The 24,988-nt window shown below is 36.2% G+C and overlaps 1 protein-coding gene across 2 annotated transcripts in view; it reads right to left on the reverse strand.

The window, feature by feature from the left end:
* Positions 1–2,160: 2,160 nt before the first annotated feature.
* LOC145675547 (neuronal acetylcholine receptor subunit alpha-7-like) overlaps positions 2,161–24,988 on the reverse strand; it is a 77,430-nt gene continuing 54,602 nt past the window's right edge. For both annotated transcript variants that reach the window (XM_081746050.1, XM_081746057.1), the window contains 3 exons: positions 23,515–23,667; positions 14,747–14,922; positions 2,161–12,501 (listed from right to left, as the gene is read on the reverse strand). In XM_081746050.1, the coding sequence (XP_081602176.1) occupies positions 12,340–12,501; positions 14,747–14,922; positions 23,515–23,667 (491 nt within the window). In that variant the 3' untranslated portion in view covers positions 2,161–12,339. The remainder of the gene's footprint in view (positions 12,502–14,746; positions 14,923–23,514; positions 23,668–24,988) is intronic.

Genomic DNA, 24,988 nt, shown 5'->3' on the forward strand with positions numbered 1-24,988 from the left:
GAAAACTTTAGAGCTAGCTGAGTACGGAGAACACTTCCTTTCGCTCATGCGATGATTCTAAGTAGTCGAAATGCGCGATTGAATTCTGGTCTGCTACTCGTGCGCTTAAAACAAGACCATCATGTTTGTACGTCATACGAAATGGCTGCGCCGCACACGAGGGAAATGGCGTAGCGAAAGATACAATGCATGTTTTTAAATGTGTACGACGTTGCTAATAATACAAAGTAAAATAAAAGTAACGGAATTTAAGACTTCTTTAAAACGAAAGCTATTTGTCTATTTATTTATTTCCAATTATTTATTATACTTGAATATCTTAGAACAAAGTAATAAACTAATTAATGTTCTCATGTTTAGGCCACCGACTAACCTTAAGAAGCGAATTTTATTCTTTCTTAAAAAAAAAAAAAAAAAAAAAAAACAATATTAAAGCACAGTGATTTGATAGTAGAGTGCCAATTTCTTGTATGGAAGTTCGTAGTGGATTCGGAAGTTCTGCGTTCAAGGGGAAGCCCAAGGAAATTAACATATGAAAAAAAAAAAATCCCCAATTAAAAATAGCCTAAATTCTTTACTGAGTTCAACAGAAGGACGCATAAACTTAAGATGATAATCCTGTCCACTAACATTCTGAGAATTTACCAGTGCTATTACCGAACTTCTTTAAATTAAGAATATTATTTCACCATAATATCTTCGCGCTTACTGTCGTTTTCTTTAGCCAATGGAGGGGCCGCGGTGGCTCAGTGGTAGAGCGTTCACCTCTGGTGCATGGGGTCGCGGGTTCAAACCCTGCTCCCGCCAAGTGAACTTTGTGGTGGACAAACACCGTGTGCGTGGGTTTTCTCGGGGTTCTCCCGTTTCCTCCCACTTTCTTCATTCCACCATTTCATTCATTTCTCATAATCACCGTCTCCTTTAGCCTAACCGGCATAACCGTGGGACGTAAAACTCACAGATTTCATTTCATTTTCTTTAGCCAATGGAACATACTCATAAATTATTTATATTAGTCCACGTGAACATTTATAGATCGACTGAAGTGTTTTGAACACATGAGTTAACATTTAAACCAACAAATCAACAGATATGATGACACACTAATGATAACAAACTAGTTACAATTGGCTTATTACTGAATAAAATAAAATTAAATCTTTACATTGATGTTCCACGAATATGCTCTGTAGGCAAAGGGAGAGGAATGATTAATGAGAGTGAATGATTATAAAAGAATCGGTGGAATGATCATGTGGGAGGAAACAGAATCATGAGAAAATCCACGGATACGATGTTATCCACCATAAACTCATATGGCTTGGGTTCGAACTAGGGACCCCTTACATTAGAAGTGAGCGCTCCACTGTTGACCCACTGTATCCTTTGATACTGAATGTTTATGATATATCATGACAAGTAATAAACACTATTCTGTTGCAGTGAGTGAAGCAATATAAGAGAAATCAATCTACACAGACGAAACGTAACAAAAGGCTAAACTCTTCAAACGTTTGCTTTTATGATTTTTTCCCCTTGTTGACCTCGGAAAAAAAAAACGCAATACTTTCACGATATAATATTTTGCAAATGAAGTGTACCACCATATATCAATCAACTCAAAGCTGACGAGAGAAAGAATGTTGTAAACTTATGTCCGTGTACTTAAAACACTATTTCATATAAGGTTACTGAAAAGAAAATGTTTACGTTTTAAAGTAACAACACATGTAAACATAATGAATTTCTGTCAGTATTTCTCTTGTTCAGACTAGAAAAATCCCAAGCGCCAGGTAGTCAAAGCGACTGGAAATACGAATCTGGCGTCTAAATAATTTAAATAAAAAAAAAAGAAAAAAAAAGAAAAAATGAGGTTCATGTATATAACTTTATTATTATGGTGCGTTGGTTTGAGAACCGATGCCGAGGTCACAAGAAAAATTTTCGAGCATTTATCTTGCTCATGATGCTCTTTCGGCAGCCTAACCATTTGACTACCTCTATTCGCTGCAGCTTTCTTCAGCTTCAAACCACCGAGGTGACCATGAAAACATTTCCCTGGGAGAAATATAGTAAAAAAGTAAAACGCAGAAACTGCTTATTTGTAGCCGTAGTATAATAGCATGGAGATTCAAGACAAATCTTCAAAATAAAGAAAAGCTACAATGTGGTGGCTTAGATATTCTCAATCTGCGCGTGACTAATTTGAACTGATATAGTACTTAGACTCTTAATGTTTTTGGTGTAACACGATAATAAAGTAATCCTGCTTAAATGTACAAGTATCTAAAATATTTGTAATGATAGAACATTACAAAGACTTTTAATAAACTAGGAAAATAGGACTTATTAACACGTTACGTTTATATACAGTAAGTGTTTTTACTTATTTTGCCACTTTTGCTTTCACTATTCCACTAAATTTATTTGTACTTTAGACTAAGAAATTGCAATATGAAAAGAGTTCCTAAAGCTTTCAATACGGCTTAGAGAGAGATACCGACGTGTGTCGCCACGCCAAAGTGCCTGTTTTTGTTGCCGTGACGTAAGCAGCTCATTTTTCCATTGAAGCTCTGTATCTCCGTAACGAAGAAATATTTTTCTGAGAGTTTTGGTATGTGGTATATTGAAGACTAGTTCTACACGATGATGCCTTTAAATTACAACCCTGGGTCAAAAAGGAAATGCCCATTATGAGTGTTATTCTTTAAATATATGCACAATTACGCGGTATTTTATTAATCCTAAGTTAACAATAACTCGTATGTTATTATTAAATTATTAAGATTATTTACATGCAGGATAAGATTTTCAATAGTACTCCCAAATTGTTAACAATGCTGAACTCACGCATATTAACTGATCATTGAATGATCACCTGCGTTGTAGCGTTGAGCTTTCTGTATAGCAGCGATATAATGATAGTCGTGTGGTGGTATGGTCTAGCAAGCTGCATGTCGTGGGGCCTTCAGTGCGAAATGAAGGCGGGGAGTGTCTCGAGAAACGATATATCGTCTCATGGCGTCTCACAAATACGCAATGAGGTTGAGATGCGGGGAATGAAGGAGTGATGAAAAATGATGGAAGATCGTATTCGCTTTCTCCGGTCATTCGTACACAGGATGTGCGCGATAACTAGGTGCCTTTTCATCATTAACACTCCCCATTGAAGAAAAATGCAACAAGTTATAATAATTACTGCGGCTGGCAAAAGAAACCAACGTGATAACCAAGCTCGGGAATCGAACTCAAAATCCGTTCAGCATCCGTGCATTGTCAGCTTCCCTAATATCGGCTTGAATACGTACAAATCTATCTACACATAAATGCTGTTTCCCCGCTAATTGTGATGCGATTCAGACAAAACGGAGTTTTGTTCCAACCTCACCACAAACAACTGCAATAAACCACTATATTGTAGGTTATATTAAAAACGATATATTTCAGCAATTCATTCCATTATAGAAAGTATTGTATAAAGAATCTTATACTAGGCGGACTACGCACACAAGAGATGACGAAGGAATTAATGAATCCCATGCGTCCGCAATTCAACCTGAGTATATTTGACAAATTTTCACAGTTAATACTCTGTTGTAACAGGTATACAAAGGTTAAGAAAATAATATCACTACCAAGTTAAAATTGGATGTTATATCACGCAGGTCTAATTCTCATGTCGCCATCTTCCAGAATAGTCCATCGCTCTTCCCACTTCTCACTAAGCCCCGCCCATGGGTCTAGAACCCAGGCGTAAAATAAAGTCGCAAACCCCTCATAACATACGAATTTTTTTATTCATTTCGTCTGCACATATATTCTGATTGGCTGGAGCCTTATCATGTATTAGCAGAGTCTGTGAGAGCACAGTACCAGATCCTTTTCCACGGGTAAGGATTAAACGTGAACAAAAGGCACATTGGGCGATATCAATAAAAAGTCCTGCTCGAGAATCGGAGTAACTACACCTGGAGTAATCTCCTCCCTCAATTTCGTATCAATAAAACAAGCCACTACTCATGTCTAGACTGCTCCAGATTTATGAACGTTTACTCGCGTTTCCTCTGCGCGTAGCAGTAAGTCGTATCAATAAAAGGAGTGATTACTCATTTCTCCCATTCGTCGCGCGCTCATTTCGTTGTGAGTAACCTATGGCGCAGTATCCTAAATGCCGTAGCAACGACAGTTTCAATCAAAGTGCATTTGTGGATATTATAAAAGAGTTCCCAGTGGTACTTTCAAAGTCACAGTTATCAGAAAGTAAACGAAGGAAAGCGCCGAAGCTTTGAAGGCAATTACAGTGAAATTCAACGAAATATCAAATACATCTAGGACTGAGACAAATCCAAAAGAAAATCTTTAATATTCGAGCGTGAATAAAACAAAAAAGTATTTTTTTTTAAAAAAAAAGCAGGAAACAAGAAAGTAATACTGAAACCATGGGAACGAACCTATTGGGGCTGATGGATGATAATTTGAATCCAGCAATATGAAGAGTAACACGACAAGCGCATATCACGTGTTATTCAAGGTCTTTGTAGATTGTTTGGCTTTAAGAACGAAATCAGACACTTGGCCTCTTTGTTTCTTTTTTCTTTTTTTTTTGAAAAAAGTCTAGCCAGTCACGTCATAAAGCACGTCCATCTGATTGCGTTTTCCACACCATACGTATCTCCTTTCGCCTTGACATAAACCAAATACACTCACATGCATACCCCCTTCCTTTCAGTAGCGAGGCTATGAGACGGGACCTACTGATTAACGTGGAATCCGAACCACATGAGCTCCCGCCGGGAATCGAACGAGGGTCTCCCACGCCAAAGGCACGCACGCTAACCGCTTAGCCACGAAGGAGCTCTTCCTATTAACGCATTCGTCTCCAAAATACTAGGTTTCTTCATTGGCACGTGTGTATAGTCAATTGCTCCGATAGCATCCGGAAATGTATATTGCTCTTGCCACTCTGCTTTGCTGTTTGCATATTACGCACACTTGCCGGAAACAATCCAGTTTTCACATTTCGCAACAATCACATCAATTACACTTGTAGTAGTCATAGACGCAGTACTTTGAGCCACACCAGAATCTTCTGACACTCTGAACTGGAATTCAGGATCAATCACGTAACGCAAGAAAACCCGCATCTTTTCGTCATTACGTAGTGCTCCACCCCGACTTTCGGTTGATTCTCCTCAAAAATGTTGTGCTAATCACTCTACATTTTCTTTCATGAACCTATAAGGTGTTTTGTAATCACCATTTGCAACATTTCTATACAGCTTATAAGTTTTTCTACGCTGCCAAAGAATCAAATACTCTGCCATATTTCGCACGGAGTCACCTACTGAGCTTGCTCCACAAATTTGGAGAAGTTACTTGCATCATAGAGGAGTCTCTGTTTTTTATTGATATCAAACGCGGAGTAGTTACTCGGCTCGAGAATAGAGGTGTGGTTACTTCAAAGGGGCAGAGCTTCTCCGAGGTCAGCCGAGACGATTAGTGCTCAGTTCTCTTTTTATTGATACTAATGCGAGTAACTACTCCAAAATTGGGAATAATGAGTAACTTCTCAGTTTTATTGATATCACCCATTGTATTGTAAAATGAGAGAAAATGCAGAATGAAATGAAAAGCACTTCTTTGCATTTCACAAAGTTCAAAATAAAATGAATATTCTCAAAATCAGTTCATAATAAAGATCAATATAGAGTTTACCAGGAGATCGCGGTATCGGACACCGCTTATGCATTCGTCTGCAATTACTATGAGACCTAGCGCGTGGTTTTGCTGCACAGAGACGCGGTTCCGATTCCTGGTAGGAGAGCCTTGAAATTAAAACGCTTTACGGTGGTTCGAATTTCACTTTAGACTGTACAGCCATGTATCATATAACCTCGGTGCTGAAAAGGAACGCTGAACTCCAACCAACCACTAGAAAACTAAGTTCTTGTCATGTAAACAATACCGATCCCATTTATTCGCTGCCACTGATCTGCACTGTTAACATCGTGCACAAGGGCTTCTTTCCTAATGAGGTTTCCGCCAAATACTCACGGGTTCATCTACGATGTGGAGGAAAGACAGTGAAACATCAGAACAGAATATTGGAATCCGGGTGGAGAGCGGGTAACGCCGGACATCTACGTGAGAGTGTACGACGCATGGTCGTAGGTAAAAGTCTGCGCGGATGCGGATATCCACGGGTATTTGCATCAATATAACATTTTTCGAATATGCTTCTACTGTTTTGCGGATAGTAGATAAAATTGTGGATGCTCATGAAAAATGAATTTTCGTGATCATTTTCCGAACCACTATTAATTATACAGGGTGAGACAAAAGTTCCGCAGCACTCTTGTATTTTTGAAAGGGCCTGAGGAAAGATAACGAAACTTTGGATGTGGCTAATTGGGTTGGGAGCGCACCAAATGGTGCCATTTGGTGTCATACGAATCTGAAGTTATTTTTCACCTAACTTTAATTAGAAATGAAATTTTGTGAAGTGAACATTGCATGTAGGATCCTACAAGATATTCTTTATGTGTTCTCCGCTGGGTGCTATACGTAAATGCAAGATTTTCATTCAGTGCTGATGGACACAAGAATTTCCTGTGACACTTCAGGCGTCACAGAGTAGTTCGAGGTGTCTGAGATCAGTAATTTTTTCTTGATAAACAAGTGGTTTGAGATGACTCCACAGATAAAAGGGTGTTAAATCTTGCGAACAGGGTGGCCACTCAATTGACTCTCGACGATTAATCCAGTGGCCCAGCAGCTGTGCATCCAACCACTCCCTGACACAAAATGCATAGTGAGGAGGTGCACCATCTTGTTGGGAAAAAGCAGGGAAGTCACCTTCCGGGTTGGGTTCAGCAGTGATGGGAACACATGTTCCTACAGCACAAAATATTTGTCCCAGTTTAGGTTCCCATGGATGAAGAACGGCCAGATAGTAGGAGTGATCCGAATCCCACACCATACCTATTCTGCACCAATTATCCTCGAGGGATCTGTCCGTGATGGGTTTGTGTTTGACCAATAACGATGATTCTGTTTATTGACCTCACCGTTTCACATGGAACAAAGCCTCGTCACTAAACAACACTAACAATCAGATGAAACTTGGGATCCTCGTTACTCTTCATCACAGCTCATCCTGCAAATTGCATTATCCTATCTGGGTCATCTTTCGTTAGGTATTTCTGCAGTTGGAGTTTGTATGGATGCCTCTAGTATGTGTGCAACACACACAGAGTATCGATCTCTGACTTACACGCAGCTAAACATCTGGTACCGTATTTCGGCATTTCACCAAGAATGCTACAACTGCCGTTGCTGTTGCATCAACCATTGCAGTCCTAAGGCGTTCACTTCGTTTGTTGTCTACAGGTTCAGAAAGTGTAAATTTCTACAAAAACGCGACACTGTGGTATATGTAATGTTGTCCCCCCCTGGATGTCGGACATTGAAGTCATCAGCGATGTCTCTGGTACTGCGTTCCCCATTGATAAGAATCATTTCAATCTTTCCTTGGTGGGTGAGAGCCATGTTACATCATCTGAAAAGATAAAACTATTACATGATACAATATGCAACGTTTACTTCACAGAATTTCATTACTGTTAAAGGTATGTGAAAAATAACTTCAGATTTGTATTTCTGGTGAAATTCTAGCCTAAAACCATGTGTCACAATCCCATGCCCCCTTCCCATTTGAAATATTAGATCTGAATTCAAAATTGCGGATTTCAAGATAGCCACCATGATGCCAAATGGCACAATCTGGTGTGCCCCCACCCCAATTATCAACATCCAGTTTCGTCATCTTTCCACAAACCGTTTCAAAACTACAAGAGTGGTGCAGGACTTTTGCTTCACCCTGTAGATTTCTTGTATAATACCATTTCCGAACCATGAGTGGGCTCATTCTTCTCTATCGGTGACCTTTTATATTATTTTCACCTTGTGTTCTGAACAAAGACGCTTTTGCCTTATTATATATAACGAAATAAATATATAAAAGAAGGCGATATCTAAAATTTTTTGATGGATACATTAGATAATTTTGTTGTTAGAAATTTGTATTTGAGAACACTTTAACTACGAATTTCTTTCATTAATTTCGTAATTTGTGTCTGCGTGGGTTTTATTGGATTTTAGTTAGCACAGTTACTTAATCGGAAAGGACTACATTAAATGTTAACGTAAATTTGAACAATGACATACCGCGATTTACAAAGCTACAAAGCGTGTATTTACAACTTTTATGTTAGAAACTATTTTTAAAATCACAATCGTCATGTACCAAATAAGTTACATATATATATTATTTCATTGTCTGCGAATGAAGATGTCGTTTGAGCTGACCACGGTTGCACGATCGAAACACTAACCTTTTGCACTGGTAAATCTTATTGTTACCCACTACGCACGAACTCTTACTACTTTCTAGCTAGGCCCGTAGCAAGGCGTGCTCCGTTATCACGGAACTCATGGTGCAGCATGGTCAAATATATTGTCCAGAGGGGTGGTCATAATTCAGTATCAATCTTTTAGATACACAATATAAGTGAGCGGTAGCTACACTCGATCGAAAAGTTGTAAAAGCTTTTTCAGTCCGGTCATCTTGAGTGAGGTTTTTCCTGGGATTTCCTTATTCACACCAGGATGTCGAGATGATACCTATCATAATGGTCTCAGGGATCTTCCTTCCTTCTCCAGTTCTTTGGGTGGTGTGATGATCGAGGGACGTTCCCTCATACGAGACGGGCTAAGATAGCCGTAGATGCCAATAATGCCTAGAAATTTAATTCCTAACCTAACAACATGGGTGAGTTCATATTATTTCAATATGTGTTCTTTGCGTACTATAAATAATGCTAACAAACATATTGTATTCGGCTTTTGTTATAATGTACACAAACGTAATTTTGACTCTTCGTTACAATACTTGAATTGGATGAACACGTGTCACATTCTTCCTTCCGTTGTCTGCAACTGTTCTTGGAAGATATGCCTTCGCTGCGGTTCTGTTAAGATGTTGGGCACTATAGCTTCTAAACGGGTCGTTGTATAGACTTATTAACATGGACATGCTAGACGTAAGGAGATGGATAAGGCAGGATTGCAGGAACGTGGACAACGAGCGAAATCCGCTGAGAAAAATGGTACATCATATATATATAAAAGTAACCATAACAAGGCGAGCATGAGTACTATAGGAATCACAAACCGTTGGTTTCAGCTTCTTTTATTGCAATATTTATGTTTTTATGGCAAGACAAGTAAACATGCTTCATACCTCATGTGATGAGCGTAGATTCGCACAGCACAAACACAATACAGATTCCGCACATAAGCAAACGTGTAGTACATTAATTCAATACTCTCAAATAAATTCTTAATAATATAGTAAACGGTAGTATTATTTGTAAATTGTTCCCTTTCTCTGTCATTTACAAGTAATATAAGTATACAATCAATAACATCATTGTTGATGTGTATATTTGTGGAACTATTGTCTAGAGGAATACTATTGCTATGCTTCGAACAATATATCAACTTTAGTAACATCTAATGGTGATTCAAATTGCAGAATTACCGGCAAAAGACGGAATTTCTTATATATTGGTATAATATGTTATGTAAATATAGGCAAAAGACTTCATAATAGAATCCTCCTGGATTCTGAAAACTAGTAATCCATATACATTTTATTATACTTCCTCACAACATAAAACTTAATATTCTCGAATACAATATTAACAACTAAAATTACGTGTATAAAAGTTCTCTCTAATGTGAATTAATCACAAACTACGATTATTTGTGGCAAGAGAGAGAGAATTTCATTTGTCAAATCACTACTTCTGCGAATTAATTAACAATTCTTGTTCTTAATGAAATATGGGTAAATACTAACCACGGTCGTTGCATAAGGTTTTTCGACCATGTTACTGGAAATTGTTTTGTGCAGAGATTGATTAAATAGCTTATGCTGTTTGACGTACAACTTCGTCTATCAGAACCTCTACCAATTTTCAAAATTTTTGCCCTCATTCGACAAGTCCTCCTTAAGCACGAAACTGAAACAAATTCTTGTCGGAACATCCTCCTTCCTCTCCATAACGGACATAAAATAACCGACAAGTGTTATAGGGACCTCTTCCGATTTTCAAAATTTTGTCCTCATCCGACATTGCAGTAAAGGATGCCTTTCACATCAATCCGAGTATGATCCGGGTGCAGAATAGAATAGAGAATAGATCTTGCCAGCAAACAGCATGAAAATAGTTACAGTTGTATTTCTATCAATTCCCAAGGGGGTAATTGGGTGCAAATTGATTAAAGTCATTGCTGGTGAACATAAACCCGTGGGGGTGATTGGGTGTAAATGAAGAAAACTCAAGCTTTCATTTGGCATATATAAATTGAATTCCACTTAAAAACTAATAGTTTTATGTGGCCTAGATAAAAATTATACATTTGTTTACGCAAAATAAGGAGTATCTCATTTCTAAATCTCAAAAATATTTAAATGACTTTTCAAGCCTTCCAGTTATTGTTTATAGCACAGTATATTGTCCTGTGAACTTAATCAAGAATCTATAAAATAATAATAATAATAATAATAAAAACTATAAGCGGTCAAAACTTTGGCCGAAAACGTAAAAAAGATTTGGTGGATTAATCCGTTTGTGACCTTGTAGTTGAAGTCGGTGGTCACGAATCGTACATTTCATTTCCCGTTTCTTGGCTCCTTGAGAAACAACAAAAATGCTAGATTGATGTATTTGATGAAATTGATGTATTTGCATTAGAACAGGCAAATACATCAATAGAAGTTCATTGGCATCCAAGATCGATTGATTGGTTCCTTCTTGTGTGAGGGAAACTTCGATGTGGGTCACCTGTTGTGTGAAAGTGTGCTGACTTTGAGAGAATAACTCCTGGAGAGCTGGTTGTAAACAATTGGAAGTACTGAGTTCGTCTCGGAGGGAGCGGGGTAACACCTGTCTTGTCTTGAACAGGTTCAAACGAAATCATCATAGATGATAATTCAGGAAATGCATTTATGTTGAATGATAAGTTTTCAGTACAGGACGAAGCACTGTAGCTTGTAAGCCACTGATGATAGGAATAGGTTCAGAAGCTGTCGCATATGACACAGAAGCGGAATAAGTGGAAGAAGCGAAATAGTTCCGTCATTTGGGATGGAACAGGATGCGATTGTCTATCGTGATGAGTAAACCCTAGGGACGCTAGTGCGAAGAAGATATCGAGAGACAAAGTGAGAAGAAGATCGACATTTCCAAGAGGTAGATAACTGTCCTGGATATTGAATAGTAGCTCGATGTCCAGCCACAGTAATAGGTGAACGGATATGCTGATCAATTGTCATATAAGATACACATATTCAATTGTAAATAGCATCAAAAGATCATTAGATCATTCATTCATTAGATCATTCATTAGATCACCATCGAACCTGGTGATCTAAATATACTGCATATAAACTTAGTCTGTTTTAGCCGAAGGTAAGTCCACGACTCTCACTTTAATTATATTGACACTAGGACTAGAAATACAGACACAGCTGGTCGAGTTATCAAATGCAAATATGGTATCTGATTCAGTGAGCATGTAGAAAAGTTTCGTGGTCTTCCGATGAAGAAAATTGAATGTAGATAGCGTAATCCTCATTGTGTAACTGAAGGGCTCGAATATTCACTAAATAATGCTGAGAATGAGCTTTGAGCCAGGAATGTAAGTGAGCGGGGCTTGGTCGTACGGACCTATATTTCTCATCAAATTCAAATTTCATTATGATTTGGCGGTAATTAGTCATTGTTAGCAAGCAGAAAACATTTCAAAAATAAACAGTACGTACATTAATTATCAATGTACTAATGTGCGCAATAACCATCAAAACACCGTAGCTCCACTTAGCCATCGTGACCCTATGATAATTTTTGGCTTGGTAATTGCGATATTACAATTATCAATTGCGGTGTAAGTTTTCTATGGCAGTATTTCTAAGATTGAGCTATCAAAACTGTAATTATGTGTGCCACTTATAAATAGAATATGCAGTTCAAAACAGATTTTCAGAGAATAATGTAGACACACATACTGAATAAAGATGTCAATATTATTTTCCACGTATCAATATAACATTATTGTTGAATGAAATATATATATTTATTCTTATTCTACAAAGTCAACAAATTAATCACTGTCACGTGAATAAGTCTTATGCTATATGCTGCTACTAACAGTTCCAAAGTCCACAAAATGTTTGAACAGTACAATACAAAGCATATTGATCAACTTAATAACTTAAAATATTGCAGCAAACAATATAGTTAAAACTACAAAGTAAATCAAGAAACTTAATCTGTCAAAGAAAACAGCCACCATCTTCCACACGTTTTTGGAATTCCCTCGTGTTTGAGTTACCAAATTTGTCATATCTTCTCCATTGATCGCTTCAGCAGCAGCCTATTAAAAAAATATTAAAAATAATGCATGATTTAATAATTTGTATTATACAACATACAAGAAAATATTCAGCTTGATAGTATCCGAAAGGATTAGTTCGTAGAGGATTAGGTATAATGCAAAGAGTTTACAATACCTCTCCTTCCCAACTTACGTCAATTCGCAGTTACTTAATAAATCATTAAAAAAAAAATTAAAAAAAAATCAACTACTAGGGCGTATGAACAGTGTTGTGACTTTGACATCCATTTTAGTTTACAATGACGAACATTAACGTACATGAGCAAGACTGGATATTAAGACATTAGAAACCCTAAGCTCTTAAAATATTTTGGTGTCCACATATATATGTAATTCAAAATATAAACGATAATGAATCATCATCATTCAATTTTTATTTATAGAAATGAAAACTTACAATAAGGTGGGAAATAACGTTTATTTTTGTATACTTCATCTTTTAAATTATATTTAAAGAGTTTTCTTCTACTTTCTTCTAATTGCAAAGTCTTTAATCAGATCCTCAAAACTCATCTTAGATAACAAATCTACTTCTATGCTTATTAGAGACAAGGCACCCAAACTGACTTGTTGAACAGTTGTTTTGATGAGATTTTTAATGTATTTGAACCGAGAAAATAAACGCTCAACCGAACAATTTGTGTCCATCAATGTTAAAAGTATATGAAAGAGGAAGTCAACATTCGGGAGGATGTACTCTATGTAGTCTTCTACAGTTATTTAAAAAAGTTCAGCATTCTGAATTTTGTTTTTACATTTTTTGTTGCACTGAACTTATGATGTACACATGAACACAACTGCTGAAACTCAGCTGAGAAATTACTGTTGAAGTCCTCTGGGTAAGCAGCAATCACCTTTTGAAAGAACGGAGTGCATATTCTAATGAAGTGGCACATCATTTAGGAAATAAAATATCTCTGCTATTTCTTTGTATATCTCTCTTTTCTTTCCCTCTGAGTTTCAAGTTTCTCAACAATTGTGTAAAAGGTGATGATACGAAATTTATCTGGCATTCAGATATACGTCTTGTGCATCTCCATCATCGGTAGCGTCTTCCTGATACATTCGCGAGTTTTAGCTGCCTTGCAATCAACGTCTGGTAGCATTTCCTTTTCAGGAGCTTCATATCCTTGAAATTCAACTCGTGAAGTAAGTAGTTGGTCTGCTATAATAACACATACAGATCTGCACATGTTTTTAAGTTCACACCCTCATTTTATGGAACTTGACTTACTTTGTGAAAATCCTGCAAAATCTCATTCCAAAAATTTATCATAAAAACGAATTCTAGCTCTTACAATTTATTTGCAGTATTATTTGCTTTCCTTCTAACATATCCCTTTTATGACTTATCTTCGACTATATTTTCTAATGCTTCTAAAATTTTAAAATATTTCAAAATTGCTGCAGTTGCCATAGCATGTGCCTCATTTGCAATGGAAACAATAGAAAAAACTCAAATATCTTGTCCTAATATAACTTACATTGTATTGTTACATGGATAAATTCAAAAAATAATTGATATTTTAAAACACCGAGATGATTTTTATATTTTAAATATATGATAAATTTCACCAACAAAACAAATATCAGTTGAAATAGATGCACTTTTAGTCGTCTCGAGCTACTTCTATTTCTAACCTTCCAAATCTGCATCATTTGTTTAATGATAAATTAGATTTAAAGTCTCTTCTCAGAGATCAGACAATAGCAAATGCACAAATGGGCGATTATATTATTTTGTGAAAATAATATCCTGTGTTGAGCTTGAAATTGAGCGTGTTTTACGCTCAAACTCACCTATATTTCGAGTTATACTCAACTCTCACACACATTTTTTTAAAACGAGTTAGCTAATGATAAAACTCACAAAAAACGAGCGCACTCATTTATAGCCCTGTCTGTATCCTACGTCTTTTAGGAATAACCTTCCCTACCTGAGAACCATTGGTCTGTCTGATCTTAAAAATAAATAAATAAATAAAAGTTCGAGACCCGAGACGTAATTTATCGTAACAACAATTGAAGCGTGAGTACTTTTTGAAAAAAATAAAAGACGACGCGTATATCCGCCTGAATTTAAACACCGCTTTTCGTGAAATTTGTATCAGCTGCAAGTAAGAATTTAAGTTTAGATTTCAGTTATTGAAAAAATATAAACAAACAACTGGTTATTTTCTCCTTCGAAGCTTTGGAATATGTGCTACATATGTAAGAAGCTTACCTTAGGATCTCTGTCGCCAAGAATGAGGTATTGCCCAATGGAACTCTTCAGCAACCATTGATAGATGACTGTAATACAATTAGGAGGTTCCAGGTCGTTCCTTGTGATGAATCGTAATACGACTGTGATAACAATTTGAAATGTTACTATCAGGGAAGAATCTCTGAAGAAGAGCACTGAAACAGAGGAATGGTTTCAAATTAATTATATTTTCTATAAAACGACTTATACATATAAAAAAAGTGAAGAAAAACCATTTTTTGTATTCCTGGTGCTCATATAAATTTCAAGCGCATTTTGATTAGGCAATCTACTTTAGAACTTACTGTTGTAGACGGGATGAAAGGGAACAGAGGGCGCACATCTCTTCTCAACGGAGAAAATATGTCTACATAAAATATAGAGGTAACCAAAATAGTTCTGTCACTTTTCGTGGAGATTTGTGTTCCAATGGCCCTCACATCGTGAGTTGAATGTGAATGGAAATAAGGCGAAGGTCAATTGTTGGTGTGGGCGTATACAACATACTACCTGGTTGTGACAGTTCAGTTACAACGTAAACTTGCGTAAGGACAGAGTGAACATGGGGCCTTCACAGAGCGTCTTAAGGACGTGTATGCTGTATGGGTTCAAACGGGTAAAACACCGCTGCAGCGGGGCGGAAGATATGCCAGGCCTTTGCTGAGGGGTCGCGACTACGCGGACAGTGCAGCTGTAGTTTAAAAATAATTTAAGGACGGTGACGACACACTCAAAGACGGACTACGTGCCGGAAGACCAACACATGTACAAAATGTAGATCTTCAAGCTGCAATTGAGACGAAAGTAGCTAGACATGTGAGAAACTGAGACTACAATTCAGTGTGAGTGGAGAAACCATTCGACAGCACCTCCATCAACTTGGGAGGCACTAGAAATTGGATCGATGGGTCCCACATGATTTGACTCCGGGCCAGAAGGAAACGCGAGTAGACATCTGTGTTTCTTTGCTGTCTCGTCTGAGAAAGAAGCTATTTCTGGACAGGCTGTTGACATGTGATGAGAAGTGGGTCCTGTACGAAGCTCTACGGCGCCGTCATCATTGGTTAGCATCCCATGAACCGGTTCCAAAATAGCCGAAACCAGCACTGCACCAGAAGAAGCTCCTCCTGTGTGTTTGGTGGACTGCTTGCAGCATCGTGCATCGGGGACTGCTATCTGCTGGTCAGAGCATCAATACAGCTGTGTACTGTCAGCATTTGAGCCGTGTTCAAGAAAAACTCAGCACTTCTGAATCGCAAAGGGGTCCACCTGTTGCAGGACCACGCTAAGCCTTACGTGGCTAGGATGACCCGGGACACCATTTTACGCCTTGGATGGGAAATACTATTGCATCCGCCATACTCCCCGAACATTGCACCGTCCAATTATCACCTGTTCCATTCCTTGGACAATCATCGTAGAGGACGCGTTCAAATCCCTAGTAGAGTTGCAAAATTTACTTGATACTATCTTCGCTTCACTGCCCACCAAGTTCTACTGCGATGGAATCCATGGTTTTCCATAACGTTGGCAGGAGGTCGTCGATGCTGATAAGTACTATTTTTGATCTTCCAGGTACTTCTTAGGTGACATATCGATGTTGGAAGGTAGTGGATGAAAAAGCGACAGAACTTTCTTGGTTACCTTTATACATCAAATTTCAATTTTTAAAGAAATGGAAAATAAAGTAGAATTGTTAATTTCTGAACCGCAACGGCCTGATAATATGCTTAGAAAAGAAAAAAGAGCGAAAAAAATATTTTATATCTCTTCTAACAGGGTGGAACAAACATCGCACTGAACAAATGATCTGTGAACACCAATTTATCCCCCCCCCAAAAAAGTTAGACTTGTGCCCTCCCCGAAGTTTCTGTGGCTGACTGCAGGCTTGGTGTCAATACTATGATCCTTATATGATGTATTTCAAAGAAGTAGGAACAATGTTACAACGGATTGAAAGTTTGACTTTCCATTAGTTTTGTTTCCAAATATTTCTTAGGTAAGCACCACATTCAATCACGCGTATGGTTTTTGATAGAGATAAATATCATAATGTTGTCTACAGCAATTCGATATCTGAAACCGTTCCTTATGTATGTTAATCATTGGTAAATTTCGCAACACTGTTCAAAATTATGTAATTACGAGAAATTGTAATTAACACAATCAAAATCTATTGTCATAATTTTATAGAAATAAAATAAACCAACAACAATTGTAAAAATTTCCCACAAATACATCAATTTAAGCAGTATAGCAATCTTTACCAAAGTTTATCACATTTCCGGAATTTTTTGAGATATCACACTGCTGTGAACGGCATAACGAACTTGGTGTAGCTTATATAGTGGGCAGTGGCGTAGCACACTTTTGCGGCCCCCCCCCGCAAAGTATAGAGAAGGGGCCGTAGTTGTAAAGCCGACAGAAGTAAGGTTAAAGTTCTACTTCTTTAAATCTTTATTTATCGCAAGACTTCGGGGCCCCCCCGCACTGCGGGGGTTGCGGGGGCAGCTGCTACGCCACTGATAGTGGGAATCTTCTTTCACAACCCAGGTGCTCTCCAACATCCATATCTTGGAGCTGGTTTAACTATAATGTCCTGGAAGACTTATAATTACTTTTCCCAAATGGATCTATTTATAATTGACACTTCCTTCCTATGATTATAGGGAAACACGTTATAAGTAGAGTAAACTGACCGAATATCGGATACTTAAGCATATGCCTATATTTCGAGACGAAAATGAAAACAAATCTTTGTCAAACTTCGGTTATATACTGATATGTGTTTTTAAGGATCAATGTTGTTCTGTATATAATAATTGAATGTAACAGCAAAAAACACAATAATAATAATAATAATAATAATAATAAACCTCAAAGCTGAAAAATGGTGTCCTAATATCGGATCAGGATGTTCCAAATATCAGATGACAATATATAAAAGGAATGGATATTTGTAGATAGAGTCTGAAAAATCTACGAAAATATATTTGTGTATTCAAGTTATATTTTACGTGCAACCATACGAACTTGTACAACTTACAGCTACTTAACAAATTGCTAGATAACTCTATAGAAAAGTAGTTGCATAAAAAACACTTAAAAGTTTAAGCTTTGAAGGTCAATTTTTGACATGAGAAGTACAAAGGTCCCATACGTATGATTTCCATGGGTCGTCATCCACTCCAGCACACAGTTCATGAGCCCAACAAATACACTTAGAACAGTGGATCCATTCCTCACCAGTTTCATCATGCCGGTAGAGTTGATTGCAGTACAGACATTTCTCGCCTGCACTGTCTTCGTCGTCCGTCGGTATTAAGCGGAACGGTTCACACGACCCTGTAGACTCATTAGAATAAAGGTTATCTTCAATCTCTTTTGAGTTTAATGATGGCTTATCCTTTCCAAAGGATTGGATCCCCTCCGAACGACCTTGCTTGGTAAATATTTTGGATTGGATTCTCTTCTTTTCTACAGACGTCTTATACTGCTTGTAGACGATCCAAGAAAGCTTGAACAAGACTCTTGTTCAAGACCATTCAAGACTATTTGATGAAAAAGACGTCAGCACTGACGTCATTTTTGTCTTGAATTCAATAGTTTCATTCAAGAAATTTCGTTTCGGTCCTGTTCTAAACAATCCAATTCAAGAGCAATTAACAGCCAGCCAGCGCTCTAGTTGAGTGCAGGAAAATACAAAGCAAGTATGATGACGTCGTGAGACAGAGCTGCAATTGTTGAATAAATATCTTTTCGTTACTCTTTTCCGTAATTATCTGATATTCCAAGTGTGCATTATACGAGGGAGGACCCAAAAGAAACTGGATTGAAAGAACGCTTCCGTTCCTAGGCGTAGTAGAGAGTTCTCCTGCTAGGTGGGTCTAGTAGAGACCTTTCCAGATCAGTTGGCCAAGCGGCGTCTGCGTAGAAGGTTAACGTTTGATCGTATTATTGTTTTTCTCAACTGTTCTCGTTCGTCGCCTGCGAAATCGTTATGGCAGATTCAAAGGAACAAGGAGTGTGTTTGCTTTCTACTTGGAAAATCGGAAACGAAAACTTACCAAATGCCTCAACAGGATTTCAAGAAGGATACTATGAACCGCGCACAATTTTTTTGAGTGGTTTGGGCGCTTTAAGTGTGGTGAGATGAGTGTTGAAGATGAAAACGTCGACCAAATCTGCCCCAAAATCAGCGAAGGTCGTCGTTTCATGATAGATGATATTTCAAGAGAGGCAGGAGTGAGTTGGAGCTCGTGCCAGCGTGAGGTTTTGCAAATGAGACATGTTGCCGCTAAGTTTGCTTCTCGCCTGCTCGCACAGGATCAAATCATTCGTCTGAATTTGAGCCAGGACTTGAAAAATCAGATTGAAAGTGATCCAAACTTTTTGACCAACATGATGATATTTTCCGAGAATTAAACAAAATCTAAAAGGAAAATGTTTTGATGATGTAGAGGCTGTAAAAAGAATTTCGCAGAGCGCATTGGACGATATAAAAGTTCCAGAGTTGCAGAGGCGCTTCAAACAGTGAAAAAGAAGATGGGAGAAATGAATCGCATTTAATGGAGAGTACTTTGAAGGAGACAAAGAATTTTGAAAAAATGTAATAAATTATTTTTTTTAGAACGAAAGTCCGGTTTCTTTTGGGTCCTCCCTCGTAATAATAAACAAAAGCTAATATTTGCGCCGGAAAATATTGTTAGTATTTTTTGTTGATAACATATTTATATAGTTATAATTTTTGCATGCCCATAACTATAAGTATAAGTATTAATTTGAGTATAAGAAGTATAAGTATAAGTATTAATGGGAAGTATAAGTATTAATTTGAGAATTTAATATACAAGAATACAGGGTGTAGATTAAGAAAGGAGAGTCCATTAAATAAAAAAAATATATGAAAGATATATATATATATATATATATATATATATATATATATATATATATATATATATATATATATTGATTTAATAAGACGTTTTGTACTGTTATTAATCTCTGATAATATCAAATAATTGCGTACAGATTGATAATATGCTAGCAAACTGAAGTATCCTGGAAATGATTACATGTTATCCTATTGTAATCTAATTATTTTATCACGAAATCCACACGTAGCATTTCAGAAGTTATTTCTTAAGGTAGAAGTTGCTTTCACGTGTGCAGATTAATTTTACCAGTGCTTTCCTGTAAGGTACAAATGTGCATCCTAAGATATGCTACATACAAGAACAGTGCAAAAAATAATAATAAATAAATAAAATCGTGAATGCTATTTAACAATGTCAGGGCAGGAGCATTGAAGGGGGTCCACAGGAGAGTACATCCGTAGAGAGCAGGCGCGTCATCGACGGAGGTTATAGTGCAAGAAACATAAGAATAAGAATCATGGATAAATTAGAATAGTGCGACAAACCTATTCAACCAATTCAACCAATAATAGTTGAATTTGGATCCAAGTTAACATGTGCTATACTGAACACAAATGATATTTGATATTTATTTTTTGACATAGTTGCGTATAGATATTTGATATTTAATATGATCCAGGTGGACTTTTTGTTCCAGTGTGTTGAGTTGAGAGACATTAATACACTTAAAGAGTCGGAACATATTACTGTCATTAGTATTTTATTCCCTTTTTATGCACAGTAGAGCCTGACGCATCGCGAAAGCTTCTCCTTCAAATATGGATGTATATTGTGGTAGTCTGTATTTAATAGTTTTAGATTTTTCAGGAATAAATATTGCAGCTCCGATTTTAGAATTTGGGAATTTTGAAGCATCAGTATATATAAATATAAAATCTTCGTCAAAGGTATGGATGGTATCTTTCCAAATATTCTGGTAGATTGATTGTTTGAGATCTTCATGGTAAATTTTTATATAATTCGGTATTATTGGATTGATCTGCGTAATGTTTACGTGATAATCCCAGACAAAACAGCTTAGAGTGGGAACTTTCTGAATATGTGGATTAACGTTTTTTAAGTCCAGATATGCTTGAATGAGCCATGGTCTGTTTTTTGAATAAGGAATATTTCTTTTCTGCAGAATTAAGTCTATTTGTTGTAATTTAATTGAGATTGAGGAATTGGATTTTCCAAGAACGTTTAAAATATATTGGTGAGCATATTTCGAAATAATTATGTGAATTGGATTACAACCAATTTCTGATAATAGACCTCTTTTTGGGCAGAATGCCAGTTGTGAAAAAAATAATCTTGCTAGTGAATAAAACATTTGCTCCAGTTTGTTGATATGGGACTGAATATGATGCCGTAAAGTACCTTTGATATAAATCGCATTTTCTTTAAACAGTCTTCGATGTCACAGCATAAATAACATCAAAAGGTATTCATTGCCTCGTGATACACACAATTTTAGGAAACAGTTCAATTTTTTTCTTTTTGAGTGTGGTTCTGTCATCAGCACTCCATTTGAAGAATTAGATTTTTTTTTTTTAAAAAAAGCTTAGTATAGGGAACGATTTTATACCTAAGCAGCACTTTACTTTTTTAACGTCAGGTAACCTAACTCGCATTTAATGTAAAAGGGACAAAATAGTGTAAATTCGATGGGATTGCTGCAAAATCAATTGACCTGTTTTTTAAAATATTTAATATAATCTATTAAATTACAAATGCCTGCAGAAAGTTACGAAAAATATGCTAATATTATACTTATTCATGCGCAGGTCTGAACTAAATCAGCAGCGTGGCCAACCTGATCAGAAGATATTATCGTACGCAGTACTTAAAATTATCGTTTTTGTTGTAAAATTATCGTATCTTTTGTTTCCAGTCTCAATATCAGGCTTTATTATTATTATTATTATTATTATTATTATTATTATTATTATTATTATTATTATTATTATTATTATAAAGTAAACATGAACATTTACAGCTAAAACTATATTTAACAATCTGAATAGGAAATAAGATTGAGGATTAATTCTTTACCAGTCTATAAAAAAAATATATATTATCTTCAACATTTCATATATTTACTTGTGAAACCTTATCTACGTTAAGTAGCTAGTAATTACCCATTCTGAATCGGTTTGCTGTGTGCATGGTCGTAGTTCCCGGTTTGATTACAGGTGATATCACGTGTCTGCAGTACAAATACTAGTACTAGTTCGGATCAATTTTACAGTGTGTTTTATCTCATATAGTATCGGTGTTCGAAATTGCAGTTATCCGATTAACCAATTACCTAGCAGGGGTGCCCACAAAGGGGAGCTATGACGCAAAATGCGTCATTGAAATATTTGGGGGGTTAAAATCTATATAAATATGTTTGAGGAGGTGTAAAAATTAATCGAAAAGATTTTTTTAATGGAAGAACACCTACGGATAGACAATTGGGGGGTGCGTCATGGACATAAGGGGGGGGTGGACACCACTGACCTAGTAATAATAAACATGAGTAAACAAGTGATTTGGTTTTATGATTTTAAACTACGATAAATGTAAAATGTAGCTCGCAGTGTAATAAAAATAATTAAATTAACTTTAATTTTCCAGCATTAGTTGCCTTCTCGAGACGTTGGTCGTTCTAGTAATGTTTTGAGTAATCCTGTCACATGTGTTGCAAAATTCATATTCTTTTTCACACACAATTTCTTGCGAATTTCAAGTATCTCCAGGATTATCTTTGCTTCTTAAAGTCTTTCAATTATTGTTAAATTATCGTACACCTTCCTGTTATCGTACAGTAGCTATCGTACATCGTACAAGTGTCAAAATTATGGTATGATTAAATAATTATCGTACATGTTGGCAACGCTGTAAAATCAGTGTGACCACCCAGTAAAAATATTTCATACTAACCTATGCAGAAAAAAGTACTAGATCTGGGGGAAAAAGTACTAAAATTTTATCTGCTCCCGTTTCTCCTATTTATGACATCCTGCGATATTATTAGGTTTCTGGCAGCTCCCCCTCCCTTGTAGGTGGGGGGTTACCTTCCACATTCTTGAAAGAACCCCAGCGTTAAATTTTTTATAGTCAAAATTCGATACAAACCGTGCAAACTACTTACTCTTTCCCAATTTTGACTTTACACCCTACAAAATAAAACTCCTGGCGGAATCCCTGCTTAATTGTCCACTGTAAAACCACTAAAATAACACAATTATGACAAATATAGATGATGATGGGAGAAAATAAGAAATATCATAAAGTTGTCTTAGTGAGAAAATCAAATTTTAATTCCTTAATAGCCTACTATTTAAACGGATCACCAAATATGTAATATTATTTACTTTGGTTATTTACAAGGTATGTCATTTATTCGTTGAAGAAGAAAACCGGACGTCACCTATGTCCACTTTCGCTCTTATAAATATCATTGTTGAAAAAACATATACAGAAAAAGTTACCAGGAACAGTGAAATTTTCGTACATTGCCAAATTTTCATGAGATTCCTTTACCTCTCCCAAATATATTTATGAGAAAAGAAGAGGAGAAGAAAAGTACTAGATTGGTTGGTCAACGAACTAGAACACAAGGAACACTAAAATATTATAGAAGGTACTAGACAGTGATGCCAACCTGAAACAATATGAAATCCCATGTCGAGATTCCCACGTTATACTAATTAAAAGTATGCTGTAATATTAAAAATTAAATTTCTTTGTGTTAGTCGCAACTGTTTGCGCAACTGTTTTGTTGCCAGTGAGCGGTAGGCCTTACAGTACAACTACTGGTCAACTCTAGATAATACGTACCTATCAGAGGACTATTATCTCCATTTGCTGGGAGTAGGCTTCCAAGATAAATTAAGTACAGACAATGCACAACGAAGATTATTGCTCCAATTATTAGTCTCTCTGGGCAGATAGGATCGATCCAGAACAGAGCTAACGTGAAAATTGTTAAACCTGTAAAATAATAATTGTTCAGATACAGTGATGAAAATTTTCCGATTCATAAAAACATACTCCACTTACTTATTCCTACATCCTTGTATAGCCGTGATGTGAGGTGGAAAATTTTTTCTATACTTTTCCGGAAAATTTTCCGTTCTTAACAAATATCAGTGATCAAGTAACAATTCCTCAGTATTCATAAAATGGATTAAATTCATGTATAGAAATGTTAAAAATTGAAAGATTGTTTAAAGAATCTGAAAATTTTCATGGCTCAGACAATTTTCAGTACTATGTAGGAACAAGGGAAACAATTTTTCATGAATCGATGAATTGTCTGTCCTGTACAGTGATGAAAATTTTCCGATTCATAAAACATACTCCACTTATTCCTACATCGTTGTTTAGCCGTGATGTGAGGTGGAAAATTTTCTTCTATATTTTTCCGGAAAATTTTTCGTTCTTAACAAATATCAGTGATCAAGTAACAATTCCTCAGTATTCATAAAATTGGTCGAATTTATGTATAGAAATGTTAAAAATTGAAAGATCGTTTAAAGAATCTGAAAATTTTCATGACAGACAATTTTCTGTACTATGTAGGAACAAGGAAAACAATTTTTCATGAATCGAAGAATTGTCTGTCCTGTACAGCGATGAAAATTTTCCGGAAAATTTTCCGATTCATAAAAACATACTCCACTTACTTATTCCTACATCGTTGTTTAGCCGTGATGTGAGGTAGAAAATTTTCTTCTATATTTTTCCGGAAATTTTTTCGTTCTTAACAAATATCAGTGATCAAGTAACAGAAGAAGGACTTCAGCAGCTGCAGAAAGCAGAGAAACATCAGAAAAGAAGTCGGAAAATGATGTGTGTTCTAGGAGTGGCAGCTTTTACAATCTTCTTGATGGTGCTGTTGATTGTGGTGAAATCTTAAATGTTTTTATTTTACTAATTGTGCTTTGAACAAGACTGAAGACTAATTAATGATTCCTTTTATGAATTCGTCGTCTTCTGCTTTAATGCGACTTTTATGTATAATATTCGTTCAACAAGAAATATATAAATATATATTAAAGCTTATTGTAGGAAGTTCTTCTTTTGTTGCGAGTTGCGGTATTTACATAGTCTATTGTGAAAATTTCATTTCTAACATTTTTGTAATAAAGAATTAGAATATAAAAAGAAAATTCCTCAGTATTCATAAAATTGGTCGAATTTATGTATAGAAATGTTAAAAATTGAAAGATCGTTTAAAGAATCTGAAAATTTTCATGACAGACAATTTTCTGTACTATGTAGGAACAAGGAAAACAATTTTTCATGAATT

The sequence above is a fragment of the Thermobia domestica genome, chromosome 2 (genome assembly GCF_964235325.1).
Source record: "Thermobia domestica chromosome 2, izTheDome1.hap1.1, whole genome shotgun sequence".
Classification (NCBI taxonomy): Eukaryota; Metazoa; Arthropoda; class Insecta; order Zygentoma; family Lepismatidae; genus Thermobia; species Thermobia domestica.